Source organism: Gymnogyps californianus, chromosome 1 (assembly GCF_018139145.2).
Source record: "Gymnogyps californianus isolate 813 chromosome 1, ASM1813914v2, whole genome shotgun sequence".
Taxonomy (NCBI): Eukaryota; Metazoa; Chordata; class Aves; order Accipitriformes; family Cathartidae; genus Gymnogyps; species Gymnogyps californianus.
This window is the reverse complement of record NC_059471.1, coordinates 180,977,453-180,995,193: the sequence shown is the minus strand read 5'-3', so window position 1 is coordinate 180,995,193 and position 17,741 is coordinate 180,977,453. Positions and strand designations below refer to the sequence as shown.

The 17,741-nt window shown below is 40.4% G+C and overlaps 1 protein-coding gene across 1 annotated transcript in view; it reads left to right on the top strand.

Annotated features, from left to right (window-relative positions):
- Positions 1-17,741, top strand: part of MSRB3 (methionine sulfoxide reductase B3) — an 89,601-nt gene that overhangs the window by 30,368 nt on the left and 41,492 nt on the right. The window contains 3 exon segments of the mRNA XM_050914640.1: positions 3,784-3,892; positions 5,723-5,800; positions 17,485-17,513. Coding sequence (XP_050770597.1) covers positions 3,784-3,892; positions 5,723-5,800; positions 17,485-17,513 — 216 coding nt within the window.

Genomic DNA, 17,741 nt, shown 5'->3' with positions numbered 1-17,741 from the left:
GAGCATTTTTTTTTATGTTTATGCATTACGATTTGTGAGCCTGGCCTTTTCTTCGCAAAGCCTTCCATCCTGCTCCAGGATCTTAACAGCTTTTAGCATTGCTGTAACTGTTGGCAAAAGGCTGAAGGCAGGTGGCCTCAAGTGGAAACGCTGGTGCCTGTTTGTGGAACAGTTGCCTGCACACTGCTCTTCTAATGAGCACCAACCCCAACAAAGGCACCGAGGTGCGCTGATTAGAGAGATTTAATCTGGCCTCCGATCCCGCAGTGGAATGTAAAGGGAATTTTGTCTGCCCGTGTAGGCCGGTGTTCACCTCTCCTAACAGCGGGATCTAACTGGAGTTAGGAACATAGCTGTCCCGGGCTCTTCTAAAAGTCATTGCTGAGAGCATCACCTCCAAAGAACAGGTGAGATCCAATCCAGAGTCCTAATACAGATCCAATGAATCCAGACTCTGTTATTCTCACAGTGTATTTAATTTAGTCTCACCTTTAATGTAATCACACTGATGTCATGCTATTTGTAAAACTGATGACCTTTTTTCTCTTCTGCTTTGAACTGTATAATTTGCAAATGAACTGTGAGCCTGCCTTTATGCCCGAGTTGCTGAAGAAGTTTGTTGCCTGTATGGGAACCCTTTGCACAGCCCATACCTGGTCCCTTCTTTGGGGAACCAGACTAAGAAAGGTGGTCAGCCTGCACCTTTATTCTCTGCTTTAATAATGAGTTTGATAACAGCTGCATTACTAGTGGCAGTTTCTCTCATATTGGGCGTATATTTGTGTAGCTTTATGTTGTCCCCTCCCAAGATACAGACAGTTGGCTTGAATGTAGCAGACATCTCATATATGCCGTAAAGGAACAGTTGAAAAAATGGGAGCAGCCACTCTTGTACTGCAAGTTGAGCGCTTTTGTCCCTCTTGCATGTAATTTTTTCCCTAACCAAAGGACTGTATTCCTAGAATCTCATCCATTATTTTTTAGGATTCATTGCATTTTATTGAGGCTTGCAGGCTAGCCCTGTTTCAGATAACATATTCTTACATCCTCTGCAGTCAGGGGTGAGTCTTGCTTTACCTCCGTGGGTCTTTGGCAATATGGAAATAGTGCAGTCAATTTACCGAGCTATTTTTTTCTTGCTGGCAGTTAAATAATAAGTGCAATTAATTGAATAGGGCTGTTCTTGAATGATGAGGGCTGGACCAAGAGATTTCCTTTATGATTTGTAGTGCAACTATAGCTTTTTGCTGATGTATACTCCATTAAATTGCAAACCTGGAGAGTCCTTTGTTGGGATAGGTTGCAGTTTGCCCCAGCGCAGTTTGGCAAAATTCCCCTGTAGACATAAGTACTTGTCTGTATTGTAAAACACGCAGTTAATTATTAAAAACAATGGGGAAAAAAATCTTTTATAACACGCTTCCTACTTCTGATCTATGTCGTGGATCAAGTGGCATATAGAAACTTTCCTGTGCATGTAGCGAGCCCATTGATTGAAGAACACTAAATTTCTAAAATAGATGAAAAATTATTCAAGGAGAGTAAAGAGGTAATACTGACCATTCTTTAAAACATTCAATATTTTCTCTGACTTTTTCCAAAGTGAAGTTATGCTTAGTTTGCTTTTTTCCAACATCTAAAGAGCAAATAGAATTTTTTAAAAAAATAATTGGTAGATATTTTTAAAAGTGAAGAGGTGTTGGTTTGTAAGATTCTTTGCTGCTCTCTAGACTACTTTTTAATACTGAAATTATAGATGAAAGACCGTCTCTCAAACAGTTTCTTTCTGAGCTGCGTAATGCAACATAACAATAGCTATTTATATAATGCATATGCTTCCTTTCCCCGTTAGCTATACTTTGAAAGACTTATTAGTCCTAGAGCCCTGCACGTTCGGAGAATAAAAACCTCCAACGTTTGACATCTTTAAATAAGCAACCAAATGTTATAAAGAACAAACCTCACTTACAGTTAGGAAACAATATTTACATTTAAGGTTGAAAAGCCAGGATGTAGGAAAATTTTGCTAATTTGGAAGGTGACCTTTAAGTGCACCAAAACCAAATAATTTGTAAGCTATGGCACAGGGCACATTCCTGCAAAATTTGTGTGAATACTGCTTTAGTGGTTCTTGAAAGACAAACAAAGAGACCTGGAATGAAATCTTTATCCCTCTCCCAAATAAGATTGAAGCTAACAAAGGCATACAGCAGCGCTCTTTCAAAGCTTGCCATTAAAACGAGGGCTCTGCAGCACAGCTAATGAGATGGCTCAGAGTGGAAAACAATCTGTTTTTGAGAATGTTTAGATCAAAAGTAATTTCTAATCTATGAAATAAAGTCGCTTTTCAATACCTTTCTTTCACTAGTAAAGCTTTTTATGTTTGCACTATTTACTTCAATCAGATGTTTTCAATTTTACTTTCTTCTTCCTGAAAATACTTCCTAGGGTTAGTCGGTAGTGACCAACAGCATTATTCTTTTTCTCTCTCCCCTATTCACCCACCCCCACACATTAAAAAAATGAGAAAAGAAGAGGGGGAGGAAGAAAGAAACATCTTTTCTTAAATGATTTGCAAGCATCTGTGCTTTAAGCTACTTTTTATGAACACTCCTTAGTAATGACTCAAGGTAAAAAAGCAGAAAAGCATCCAATGTTAGGAAATTGCAATCCAATACCATGTAATTTAAACCTGCCATTGCCTCTCCTGTACTAAATGACATACAGATGGGTAGTTCTGTTCCCTCTACTTTGGGAACACAATTGGTCTTTTTATGAGTGTATATACATTACTAGCAAAAAATATTTTTGTCGGGACTGTTTATTTCTAATTGTACCATATTTTAATTACTGTCATAATTAGAGTGCTTTTTCCCTGCCGTAGTTTGTCAGCTAATTTTTGCAAGCTATTATCAAAGTTATTTGAATATTTGGCAATTTCTGTTACTACTTTGGGAGTTTTCATTCTCAAAAGCAACCTTATTGTTATTTTTTCTTTCCTGATGTGTTGTGAATTTTTTGCACTATACAAATGTTTTTTTACAGTAATCCTTATGTACTTCTTGGATTTTCTGTGTGAACTAAGCAAAGCATAAGATGAAATTTTCAAAGGAGGGTAATTTCAATAGCAACCCTAATTTTTACGACAAGTTTATTGTTGAACCTTGTACAGCTTTGTGCATAAAGAAATTACTTGCTCCTCAAGGCTCCTATTCTAGTACTTCAACAGTGAAAAAATACAATGGTTAATGTTATAAAGTAAAAGGACGAGGATGCGACTAGAAGTTAAATCAACCTTATTGGAATTCTAAAGATTTAGAATTGTTTTTCAGGTACTTTAAAGGGTAATGAAATTGTTGGATGTTGTGGCTGAACATCATATGCCCATTACCAAGAGTCTCCAATATAGATGTCTTGTAAAGAACGTTTCAGCTGTAGTCGGTTTTTTTGCAGATTTTTTTTTTTTTAATGGTCGGAAAAATTTTACTTTCTTGTGAATGATTGTGTGCGCAACAGTTTAGTGTATAACACACTGAAGGGCTTTGGCTGTAGCACATTGTCACTGCTCCAGTGGAATCACCTGGCTCTCAAGCAAAATTCTTTTTTAAACTTGGATTTGAAGAAATAATCAGCTGCAGTTCAGCTGAGCCATTCTTTGTGCATTAGGGACCGGTCTGGTCATTGACAAGTGAATGCAGAAGCTATGCTGTGGCCGTCTGCCAAAGCAATTATTCAGGATTTAAGCTAAAAAGGCTCCTTCTCCCATATCCTCTCCCTTTGCAGGGTCATGTAGGGATAAAAAGGACTGTAAGGTGGTCTTTTCCCAGGAGGAGCTGAGGAAGCGGCTGACACCCTTGCAGTACCATGTCACTCAGGAGAAGGGGACTGAAAGGTAAGGCAGGACGAAGGAAACACAGTCCTCGAAACACAGGCATCTTTCTTTTCTCCCCCTCCTCTTACTGGTGCTTCCTCACCTTCCCCACCAAGTTTGGTGTTTTTTTTTTCCCCAGGATTTCTGCACTTGTTTACTAACCCCTACAAATTAACACCACTGCAAAGACAAGCATCTGCAGCCCAGGGGCCAAGGCCAGGGGTCTTGTGTGACTTTTTCTTTTAATGAACGCTACATGTCTTATAAAGTCACCGGGCTCATGTTTAGAGTCTGTTTTTAGTTTACTACAAAATGTGTGGAAGTAATAGCGGTTTAGGTACACTTTTTTTGGAAGACATCGCAGTAAGCAGAACCACGAGGGAAATGGCCCTGTGCCAGGAGGCTGGAGTTTTGAAGGTGGCCATTGTAAGTATAGACGTTTTGGCTGCAGAAAGAAGGTAGCATAATTTAGTTCTTTTCCACCCCACTCCAATTTCTTTTTGAAGCACATGTGGAGAAGGTATTTATTGGCTCATTTGTGGTTGGAATGTCAAAAATTTTCAATAACTGCCCTCACATGGCTTTAGTCGCTGGAAGCCAGCCCCGAGTCCTGGAGGTAAAAAAAAAAAGGACTCGCTTCCAAGACTGTTTTTAGTGAATAAAGTCCCTCTCTCAGCTGATTCCAGCATGAAGGTAACTTGCCAAGGCCTAGCCATTTTTTGTTGTCTAATTTATACCACTGAGCTTGGCATAAGGCCCTGGCTTTACCTCTGCTCCAAACGTACTAATGATGTAACTGCTTGTTTTCATTCATGACCTGAAAGGGCTCTCCACCGCATGTGGGGTCCCGGTTAATCGGCAGCACTCTTCCTGACAGCGCGTACCGGTGGCTGAATTTGCTGGGGTGGGGGGGGACGGTGGGGACGGTCCCCCCACCTCCCCCCTGGCCCCCTTCGTCCTCCCGCAGCCCCGGAGGGGCAGGGGGACGTTGGCCTCTGCGGGGAGGCCTGCCTTCCCCCCGGCCCTCCTCGCTCTTGTGTACGGGACCAACAACGTGATTTAATGCACACAAACAATCGGAGATTAGGTCATTCTTAAAAATCCTGTTTATAAAAAAAAATTGGACCTCATAAAAAGGGTGAAAGGATAATAAAAACAAGCTGCCGAGCACATAGGCTTTTTGTTGGGCTAGCGCAGCTGATTCGTATTAGATGAATGACCTCCTAGCCTTTTAGATTGTTAACTTAGAAAAATATTCCCTTAAAGCTGTAATATTGCTTTTCAACTAAAAATATAAGGCACACACAGCTTGAAATCGTGGACCAATTATTTCATTTTCAGCTACAATGCCTCTGTCGCCCCAGCAGCCCATCGCGGCCTGACCCAGCACCACGGCTTCACAGCTCCCAGGCGGCAGGCACCCAGGCGCTTCACACCTCTGCCTTAGCAGCTGAGCCCACCACTGACACACTTCCTACAGACAGACCTAGAGGAGTGCGTCAGGTTGAGCTACATGTCAAACAATCCGTGTTTACAAAAACTTATGTTTCACTTGCCAAATAGGGGAAGATTCCAGTTTTTCCCTTTTTGTTGTTGTTGTTGTTCTGTCCTTTGAACTGTGGGACAATTCGCTTCCTCTTGCATGATACATAACACCTGAGGCACACTAATGAGGACATTCCCCTTTTCCTGTGCCTGCTTTATTTGCTGCCTTTAATAAAAAACAACTGCCAACTTTTAAATTGTGGGGTTTTTCTGTAACATTTTTCTGAAGTCTTAGCTAATGTAATAATTAAAAAAACCCCAAATTCCTTTATTTATTTTTAAAATGCAGTGTTGTTGTTTTCCCAGTGCCTTTGAGGGGGAGTACACACATCATAAAGCTCAAGGAATATACAAATGTGTTGTTTGTGGGACTCCTTTATTCAAGTGAGTATGCTGAATATAGTTTTGAGATTTCTGTCTCTTAGTTTATGTGCTGTGTTCTCCTGTAGTCTTGTGTATATAACAGTACTTATGTAATTGTATAAGATCATTTAAGTAATTCACATTGATAAGGGATACAAGAGAAGCAATGTAAATAATAATGCTATAGTAAAATCAGTCTTATACTAAAGATAAAAAATTTTAGTAAATAAATAAGATGATAGTAAGATAACATTCAGGTAAAATAGCTAATTTGACAGAAAAAAAGTAGTAATTCTTTTTTTTTCTTTTCTTTTATGCAGCCATGCCAAGTAATTGTAATAGTCTTTCACTGCGGTGATAGATACTGAGTTTTGGCTGTTAGCATTACTCACAGGTAGTTTTAAGATCTGGATCCCCGGTGGCGATGCTGCATCCATGCTACAGCATTGTATCTGATAATGGAGAAAAAAGTAGATCCTTTTTCGGAATTCAAGCAGTTAAGAAAACAAAACCCAGGAAAATTGCATTACTTACTGAATTGTCATCCATCCCAATTAACACACATGGAGAGCTGCTTTAGGAACTGAAGCAAGGATTAAGAAAGAAATAATAACTTTCGTGTCTTGCATGAAAAACGCTCTTTAGAAGTACTGTGGGAATTACGGCCCTAAATTTGGTGCTAAAGCAGTGCTGACTGAATTCTCTCAATCACTGCATTGTTCTGCATGGATTCAGTTGTTGTTTATGTGTTTTTTCTTATTTCTGGCTGCTTGTGTTCATTCTGATGAAGAATTTCATTTTTTTGCTTGTTTTTTCCTCAGTTCACACTGACTCAGTCCCTCTCACTTGAAGAGGTACCTTTACAGCAGCATGAAGCAGGATGGTCAGGATAGCGCTAATAATAGAGAAAATTGGGTCAGTAATAAGTTACAAAGGAAAATAAAATTGATGTAGCTCCAGAATCACCAGATGTGGCAGTGATAGTTGTTCTCAAGAGGCTGTCTGTAAAGATGAAAGAAGCACTTCATCTCTGTGATGTTTGATTCCTCTGTTAGGAGGATTACCTGCAGAAACTTCAGTAATAACGTGAATCTTTTGAGTTGGAAAACTGATCGTTATGAACTCAGCCAAGGCAATATTCTCATGTCACGTGTTACTGTGGCGCTTGGCTTCGGGGTACAAAGTGGGGATCTGAAGTCTCCATAACCTGGTTTTCTACTCTGCCATTTAGACATTCCCCTGCTTACTATAGCTAAGTCTTTATGGGGGAAATCCTGGCTCTGTTGAAGTCAATTCAGATTTGGCAAATGAATACAATGGAGCCAGGATTTCACCTTCTACCTTCAAGACTGGCTTCCTTTCTATCGTCTGCTGGAGAAAGAGTAGGGTTTTTTGTGGGGTGAGATTTGGACAGCAGTAGTTCACATAAATGAATGTGAACTAGTTTCCAGTTGCTTTCACAATCCATTTAATATGGGAAAAAACTGCAATATGAGACTTACCTGTGATTATCTCAAGTGCGCAGTATGCTTTGGCATAGTCTTGACTTTTTTGAGTTAATGAGTTGGATTTCTCTATGTGAAATGAGCTATATGGAAATGTCCCTGTTTTCAGATTCTCTTTGAGACTCCCCATGGATTTTATGGGAGGAGAGAGAGGGAAAGAGGGAAGTTGTTTTTTATTTTTAATAAATCCCAGGCCAGTGGGCACCTGAAAAAAACACCTTGCTGATTGTGTCCCAAGGCTGGACTGGCCTTAGCCCAGTCTCCCCAAAGTCTTCGTGTTGCTTTGTGAGCTCTTGCCACCTCTGGTCTACATCGAATTCAGCCAGTTGTTCTGAAGTGGCTGGCAAGGGTGGGAACAAAGGGAGAGGCTGATAGGGGTCCATCTTCTTTTGTTTACTGACCCCAAAATATTAGTATATAATGTCTTCGTCAAACAGGAAGATATCTTCCCTGTATCTTGGTGAGTGCTTCAGCCCAGACAGCTAAAAAAGTGAGAAGGAAACATAGATAAGAAAATGCAAAATGTATGCTATTTACTAAATTTTCCCCACAGAGTGTAAAACACCAAAGTATTTTCTTAGGAGTAAGGTAGTAGTACAATACAGTGAAAGTCCATTGCCCCATTTAAAATGCAAGTTGGTTTTGTGGTGGCAGGTTTTTTTATTTTTTAATTTGCAGATATTCATCTGAAACTTGCATTTACATTTTTTTCTCATTGGGTGTCCGTTAATTTTTTTTTCTTTGTGTCATTGTAATCTTCAAATATATATATTTGGACTATGGACCTGTCAGTTTAACTGGGAAAGAGACTGGAGCTTCAGCAGGAATATTAACAAACTTCAACTTTTAACATTTCTGATTTACGTTGTTTCATTACCATGTGACACACGAGGTCAGGGAACACATGAATTTTACACTCCAGATGAAAGACCTGGTTTTTGGTACGTCTTTAAAACAGAACTCTGTCTCTATCACAGGAAAGATAAAGGAAACAATTAGGAATTTAACATCTCTTCATCTACCTACTTGTACTAGTGTTATGAGAAACCTCCCAAGCTTTATGGAGAACATGCTTTAACTTTTTCCACAATCAAAGGTGCCCCACACATAAAATCCATAGTCATGCCGTTGAATCTAACTATTCCATCTCTGAACTTTCACACCAGACAGTCTCCTACATCCCAGTACAGCTGCCTAAAGAAAGCAATAAATGAGAGAGACAATAAACTAATCTCAAGGACCTCCTTTTCTGCAAGCCAGCCCTTATGTGGTTTTGTGTTACACTTACTCCAATCTAGCTGCAGGCTTATGCTAAAAGAAGCAGCCCTGCTCCCCCCACCTTTCTCTAGGGTGTTTTTTCACAGCTTCCCCTTCACTGGACCTCACCTGCTGTGGCTGGAGCATGTCTCGATGCAGCACATTGATCTGATGATAGAAAACAGCCAAAGAAAAAACCCTCATGCTTATCCGCTATACCTGCTCGTGTTAGTTTTTTGTGAGCAATGTTTATCGTGGCTAGACAGCCTCTGCAGCAAGGTTGTGTGTTTCTGTATCAGTTCACAGAGCCACCTACGCCACTTGAATCCTCAGCGTTTCCTAAGGGCCAAGTGTATTTGCAAGATTGCACCTAATTTAATTTTTCAAGGCATTTTCTTGTACACTATGCAAAAATACCATTCTGTCCACAGCCATGGCAAGAGGAGGTTAGAACAGACCTGAGTGAAATCCACAACTCATGCTATTGCCATAGGAGAGGAGCTATTCCATATTTAATAAACCACGGTCATGTCCTTTACCATATGCAGGACTGTGTGAGAAAGATGTGGTATAGATGGGAACTGGGAAGCCTGGGAGAATGATTTCCTTTTAAAAAAAGAAATATTATTATTGTGTCATTTTCCAATTTTTAGGGCCAAGGAATGAATTGCCAAGTCTTCATAAATCACCCACTGCTGCCTTTATTGCTTCCTGGAAGGAATTCTTGGTAATGGTGTTGGCTCTTCTGAACATGCACTAGGAGAAATAGCAACACCCTTATTCATGTCATGTTTTCATTTGATTTTCGTTGAACTGTGTCAGGTCTTCTCAACATCTCTCAGACATCCAAAAGCAAATCGTGAGAAAAGCAAAGCGTGGCTGGGCAATATTGCAGTGCTGTTAGCATTGTACCACTCTTGTCTTCACAACACGAGGGAGGATTTCAGTCCCCAGGCTAGATCTATACAAGGAGTTTCCTTGCCCCAGTGCTGAATGCTTAATTAATGGTCTTTAAGCTTTCTTAATAATCTTTATGTCCTTTGAGCAGGCCAAATGACAAATCAGCACTGGCTGGCTGGCTAGGAGAGCCCATATGAAGTAACTGCTGTAGCGTCTCTAATAAGATCTAATAGAACTACTCGAGCAACTTCATCTGCCCTGACTGACTCTTAGTTTCCTCACAAAACTGTCAAAACCAGCAGCTTCTGTTTAATAACATTTGTTTGGAGTAAGTTGGCTCTCGCCAGTGTAGGAATCATGGAATCATAGAATTGTTTAGGTTGGAAAAGACCTTTAAGATCACTGAGTCCAACCGTTAACCTAGCACTGCCAAGTCCACCACTAAACCATGTCCCTAAGTGGCACGTCTACACGTCTTTTAAATACCTCCAGGGAAGGTGACTCAACCACTTCCCTGGGCAGCCTGCTCCAATCCTTGACAACCCTTTCAGTGAAGAAATTTTTCCTCATATCCAATCTAAACCTCCCCTGGTGCAACTTGATGCCATTTCCTCTTGTCCTATCACTTGTTACTTGGGAGAAGAGACGAACACCCACCTCACTACAACCTCCTTTCAGGTAGTTGTAGAGGGCGGTAAGGTCTCCCCTGAGCCTCCTTTTCTCCAGGCTAAACAACCCCAGTTCCCTCAGCTGTTCCTCATAAGACTTGTTCTCTAGACCCTTCACCAGCTTCGTTGCCCTTCTTTGGACACGCTCCAGCACCTCAATGTCTTTCTTGTAGTGAGCGGCCCAAAACTGAACACAGTATTTGAGGTGCAGCCTCACCAGTGCCGAGTACAGGGGGACGATCACTTCCCTCGTCCTGCTGGCCACACTGTTTCTGATACAAGCCCGGATGCCATTGGCTGCCTTGGCCACCTGGGCACACTGCTGGCTCAATCGATCAGCAGGCAGTATTACCAAACAGTTCTCATCCAAACGCAGATTTTTACTAGGTCTTGTGTAGCTCCAGGAAGCCTGAGGATCTTAAAACTTGCAAGAGTTTCTGCAATTTTTTATGACTGTCCCCTAGAAAGGGCTGATGGGGTTAAAAATGAGTAAAGATGTTATCATTGAGCATTGGTTTCTTCTTGCTTCATCATTTTTTGGTTGAAACCAGCCATTGTTTTGAGTCTGCCGTGTCACTGCTGGATGACAAATTGTTACGCGCTCCTAATCATCTCACCAAACATCAAGATAGCAGAGTGCTCGTCTTCTTCAGAGCCACCTAGAATCTGGAGGTTTAATCCACCTCTGAGGATGACCATCAATATGAATGCCGTATTTACTGCAGTCCCTGCAGTAAAGTTGCTTTGTGAGTACAGCCCATGGCGTCTTCCACATCTGAACGTACCTAAATGCTGAATCCACATCTAATCCTACCTGAATGCTGAAAATGTGCTAAGCTGTGTATAGCTTATCATCACAGCTGTAGCATGGGGCCGTCGCTGGAGCTTGACCTGGCAATTACTAATTTCTGTGGTGGTTTGGAACAGGACTTTTTCCTCCTGGTCCTCAAGAGCCCCTTGGAGCAAGAACAGTACAATTCTGCCCTTGGGTGGAACTGCTGGGCGGCTCTCAGGGAAAGGCTCCTTTCACTGGATGCTTGGCAAGTGTGGTGTAGAGGAGCTGCAGTCATTATAGCAAATGATTCTGCACTCCTAATCGACTCATGGGTAGTTTTTAATATCCTCTAATTGGCAGCTTCTTGGCTGGTGCTGAATGTTCATTTCACTGCCCTCATATAAGCAATGAAGTCTGGAAAGATTTTTATGTTAAGTATTAGGAGAGCAAGAGCAAGTTTGGAAAACAAAAAACACTTCATCTCATTTTTTCCCTTGATCCACAAGCCACCTGGTCTTGTTTTTTCAGTAGATCAGCTCTGTTGTACTGAGCTGGTTGCTGCCCGCAAATGTAGTAAAAGGCACTGTCTGAATTACTGCAGGCCAAGGTCACTGGCTGCGCAAGGGGCAAGTCGGATGATTCTGCCAGCTACAAGCCAGTACAACAGCAAGCATGAGATTTCCTTTTGCTTGTGTTCTCCGGGTCATACCATCTCCAGAAGTGAAAACAAGTACAGGAATATGAGGGATCTCACTGTTTGCTAGGCAGAGGACATTTCAACAAGTATCCTTTCCAAAAGGCAAATATTGGTGTAGATTTCCTAGGATAAATGCGTTAGGATTCAAAAAAGAAGGAAAAGGGGACTTGAAATGTAACATTTTAAGTATTTCAATGTCTCATTGAGACAAGCCCGTGAAATTGTTTTGATTTACTTATTGCTGAGCATGGCTGAATTGCAAATCCTTGTTGAAGGTACTTAGAAATAAAAGGAAATAAATGCAAAGATTTCCATAATCCTAGAGATATATAGATAACTTCCACTGAAGAATTTCATTGATATTTTCACTGTAAAATTTCAATGGATTCTTCATCAACTTTTAAGTCTGATACATAATTTCCCCTGTTTGAAATTCACACTGCTTTGTATTGACTGTTCATCGGTCACCCTGCTTGGAAGAACTAATTTTCAGCTGGTCTTAACCTTCCTTGTGCTTTACTGTGTGTATGTATGTACCTGAAGTAAAAATCAGGTAGGGTGGATTGTTACAGATTATGACTGCAGAAGCTGTAGATTTCTATATTTATCTGTTTATAACTCTCACATTAAAATAAACTCTGGACAGAACTCACCCAGAGACTACTCATTGACTAACATGATATTAAAATGCTCTTTTTGAATTTGACTTTTCATCAATATGCAGAACAGAAATTGTCACAGCATCCATCAACAGGGAATCAATCTTTTTTCTGTAGCCTAGGAAAGCGAGATTAAAAATATACCTTTAACCAGGCTTCCTAAGGACATAAGGCTTACAGCATCGTGCTGTCTGTGTGTCAATCCTTTCCTAATAATGAAACTGTATCATTTAATCTACTTGCCAATTTCAGCCAAAGTTGGCAGGGAAGTAGCTATTAAACCTCAAAGATATTAAGTTCTTAAAACTTTCATGCAATCGGGAGAGAGATCATATTCAAGCCCTCTCTGAGGGGAGACCTGAACAAGAGTTCAACTATATTATTAGATTATACCAGATAATATTATTGTAAATAATATATATATTATTGTATTATAACAGAGAATCCACATGAGGGTGGAAGAGAGAGAGGCATTATGAATGTCCAGCTCTGGGAAGTACCTGTGAGTAGTTTTGCCACTTTAGACACCACAGGATCTGTCCCCTGGCCACAACGCAGCAGCAAGCCCAGCTTTGCTTCTTCTGCTGCCTGAGGAACTACTTGGTTCTTAACGCTCAGGGGCTTCTCAAATTCCCTCATGGTGTGGGTCTCATAAATTCCTAGGTAATTACATCAGGTATTAATTTTTACATTGGAATACTGCTGCGTTTTTCTTTCTGGAAGCTTGCCTTGTTATTTGGAGCTTGGGCTCATGAGTAAGATCAGTGACCGCTTCCAAGTAATGGTTTGCGTTTTCAGAAGGGCTGTGTCTGTACTTGTAAATAAAATGGACAAAAGCCTCTTCTCTGGCCCTAACGGCAAGTGACAAGACATGGCCTGTGTTTGTTAGCCTGAATTCCTCTCCTCTGAAACGGAGTGGCCTGGTTCATCCTGCTTGTGGGGAATGGTGTCTGGCCTGAGCCTCCCCTGCAACTTGCCTAGGTCCTGTATAGGAGAGTGCTAATTCGCACGAGCATGATATGGGCCAACACAGTGTCCAGGGACATGTTCACAACTGAGCATTTCTCTCCTGGCCTTCTTTAGCTTGCTAGCAATGCTGTAGCCAAGAACGCTGATACTCCAACTTTCTGTATTATTGGGGGCAAATGGGAAGGAGAGAGGAATGATTTTATTCTGCTCAGTCACCTGAGCCAGGACATCGGTCGGCTTGGATTGCATCAGGAGCCTGCTAGATCCTTGTCTCTTCAGCAAACTGCCCATGCCAATATGGAATAAAGTTTTTTGAAAATGAAGATGTACCAATGCTGCACCTATCATCTTTACAACTGTAACAGATCTTTATTCAATCAAAGACGTTTTCAGACGGGAGTAGTATTTTGAATGTCTGCCCCTACCAATGTTGTGTTTAGCATCCTTGAAGCAAAACCTTGCAAAGGAACAACCTGGTATAAACTGCTATGCAAAGGTGTAAGAAAGCCAAGAGGAGTCAATGACTCCTTCAGTGTTAAAACAAAAGGATTAGAACTGCAGAGGTTTCATCAGGTGCTTTCTGAGAGAGCTGTGGGGCTTTCAAAGGCTGTTCCTAGTGTTGGGCTTCAACAAAACCCGAATAAACCTCTTAAAGACTTCATCGAGAAGGCTGAAAGAAAAAGGCAGTTGTAACGCTACCGTAGAGGTTCTGCAGCAAGTCCTCTTTCCCCTCTCCTTGCCAAAAGCCTGCTTCACTGTCAAATAGCAGATCTGTGTTAGCTTCAGCTGTAGTGTGTCTGGTCACGCCGTAGTATGTGGCACTGAACAATTGCAGTTCAGTTATACTTTGGAAGGCAGTAGTTTAACATTCACACTATAGGACCACATGGTGATTATCATTACTCTGTTTCTCTCTCTTTCTCAGTACTTGGCAGTCTGAGCATCTGGTTTACGGTGCCTTTTAAAAGGAACAGGTCGAAATCCTGCGCCTCCTTGCAGTACAGATAAAGTGACCATCATATATTTTATTGTTTGTGTTTAATTGAATTATTTCTGGGATCTTTAAAAGTATTGCGGCACCTTGTCCTTAGCTAAACCTTTCTGGTAGTTCACCATTTCCTTGCATATTGTGTGTTGGTAGTTGAGCTACTTGGCATTTGTACTGCCATGTGTTGTGTGTATGAGTCATATAACAGTTGGAAATGGAAAGCACTTTATAAATACCCTCTTGCTCTCTTTATGCATATAGACTCCTTTCCAAAGATGTTTATGAATGATTCCCTGACTTTCAGAGTACTCCTATGGGGCAAAAGTAGAGAAAATATGCACAAAGCTATTCTCCATTTGTTGTGGGTTTTTTTCCCCTCTTGGTATGATAAAAGACAGTTTGTAAAGTCAGTGCCTGGCTCTGTAAGGTGCATCTTGTCTGGTAGGATGCTTAGGTTGGATATGAGAGTATGTACAATGATAACAACGTACAGAGAAGTTTTTCCTTTTAGTTAATGTAGCTTTAAAAGTATAAAGGAGTCAGAGTGAATATTTCTGTGTGTAGCAGAACATCCCTTTGGAACATACTCTCAGCATTTAATTTTTTCGTATTTATTGGCCATTTTTTAGTTGCATATTTTTAATACCTATGTGCAACTAGTTTCTGATACCTTTGTCTAGCTTGCTGTCAAGAAAAGGATGTAAATACTGTAAGATCTAGGGGAAAAGTGCTGGTTCCATTGAAATTGCTGGAAGCTTTGTCATTCCTTCAGGCAGTCAAGATGACTTTGTGTTCTTGCGGAGTGCTTCTCTCACATCTGCTACTTGTTGCTTATTTGCAATGCCAAAGATGCTTCATTATTTTCCTCCCTTTTTTCTGTTCCTTTCTAAGATCTCTAACAATTTCTGTAATACTGTGTCCTAAATTTTGCATTGTTTTCCCAAGGTGACATGGTGGCCATAACGTAGGTGACCCTCCTCCTCTCGATGGCTCCTTGTGCTACCTCCCATGTTGTGTTTTCTTTCATAGCTATTCTGCTGTTGCCAGAAAAAGTTCTACTCATTTATCACCCCATATCAGTTTTGTGATTTGTTGTCCAGTAATTTATGACTGTTTGGAGCTTTGGTACTCATTACAGTGCCCACTGACCCTGGTGACCCTCCTGCCCATGTACTCTCTGCCATCTTGGCCCCTGGGTCAGTTTGTTGGTGCTGCAAGGTGCAGTGCATACGTCCATGCCAAGCCATGCAGGCTGAGAATCAGGGTCTTTGTCTGACCAACTAACACCACCTGTCTAGAACTTAGGCAGCAAGAAGTTGATTGTGCAGATAAACAGACGCTGAGGGTGAGATTCGTACGTTGTCTCTGACTATGTAGGTAGTGAGGTGTTGCTGATACAGTGATGAGCAAGAGAGAACAGTCTAGACAGATATACTGCAGCTTGAGGAGAATATTGTAAGTAAAATACTGAGTAAGTGGCTTTACCTGGAACTCAGTGGAATTCCCCCCAGTTACCAGCATGCTCTTTTCACAAGGTGGGGACTTTATCCCGCTGGGCGTAAATACCAACCGAAATACACTGCCAAACAGCAGCATGGGCTGGTACCCTGGACAGTTATTGGTGGTGGTATTCGTGAAGGCATCTCAGCAACATACTTTCTTTGTTCAGTACTTCTGGTGATATTTTATAAGTACCAATTAGGAAGATAAGTTACGTTTTTCCCCTTCCATCTTTTTACCACCTGAGAGTTATATTTAAGACATAAAAGATTGTGAGCACTGGGGGAAGGTGGAGAATGAGCAGGAAGGGAGAAGGGAGTTGTTTCCTTTCTGATGTCTTCAACTGTAACTAATAGTGTGAACTTGTTCATTTTTTAAATCATGATTGATTTGATATTTGTTTGCTATAGCATAGATCTTTGGTACGGGATTACAATGCCAATTATATAAAATATAGAGAGAACGTGTAAAATACATCTACACGTACCTGCATGTACAAGCTCATAAAATAAAAGAAGAAAATCTGCAATTAGTTCTTGAGCTTCAGTCATTTATTTTTGAAAAAAGGACTGTAACTTCCCAAAATACATCACCTCCTTGATGCAATGTAAAAGGATCTGACATTGTACTTCCTCCTTAGAATTTCTGGGGAAATGCATTTTGCTGCCAACGTAACATCCTTTAACAGGTCTCCTGCTGGTCAGACCTTGTGTCCTGCTGTGACAGCCATGACCATGTGTACAACTGATTGTTAGTGGGCAATATAAATCTGATTGGAACATGCCCGTTAATTGGTTTGAGAGCTCGATATAGACAATGCTGTCTTATAGCAGATTGTGTAGATAGGCCTAGTCATAGGGTTAATTCTGCTTGACAGCACATCAGCAGCATCTTGAGAGTAATTACCCAACTTAAGTTTTCCCACAGTTGAACTGAGATCTTCAAAGGCTTCTACATTTACAAGTATTATTAACCTATATCTGAAACATGATGTTCCCACAAGGGCTAATTTTTTTCTTCCTTTTATTAAATATACAGGTTATAGGGTTCATTTGCTAAATGCTAAGCCCTTAGAAGAAAACACTACTTGTTAGAGAGAGAAAAATCTGCAGTGCACGACCAAAGCTAATGGTGCATAATGCACACATCATTGTCTTTTTGCAAAGACTTTAAAACAAGTTAAAATTTAGGTCTGGCTCCCTTCCTCTATCCCTCTCTCCCACCCCCCGCTTTCCACTTTTAAGAAAATCAAACCACTTATTCCTATGTGCAGAGTGAGTAAATTGAAGACACACGCAAACAAAACCCTCCTAGGATGTTGTACAATTAAGTACAGATCATTGGATACAATACATATGACATTAATGAAACGGTATCTGCTTCAAAAATAGATTGGAAACATTCATGAATAAATTAAATCCTCTTAATGACTTTTCAAAAATGAAAATGAATGAAAACAATATTTATTTCATAGGAACAACTGTGTGCCATGATTCACAGCACATAATTTAATCCTGTTTTAAATTTATATTCTATTTTCTGCATTCATTTTGTGATTTGTCTTTTAAAATATCTTCTTTGTAACTCTACATTGTAAAAAAACCCAAAATATTAAAGGTAATAGTTATTATTTGGGTTCAAATGCCCTTGAATGCATTAAATATTAATGTACAGAGGTAGACAGTCTTGTTAAAGACGGTATTTGCTGGAGGGGATCAGTCTGACAAATGGCTTTTATGGCATAAAGCAGTTCTTGTAACTTATGATCTTTTTATTTTCTTTTGCAGGTCAGAAACAAAGTTTGACTCCAATTCAGGTATGTTTAGATTTACAGTGTTTTGCTGAATGTACACTATTCAGGTTAATCTCAAAAGAGTAGTTTATCAGTTCAAGTTCAGTTTAGTTTTAAACAAACTGGGGTAGGTCAGTCTTAAAAAGGATCTTCATTTCTCACCCTCTGAAAACAGCATTATTACTGTGAAACATTTGCTTTCATTCCTTTCATTTGTTCCTGTCTCTCTACATTTTCCCAAAAGATGATCAG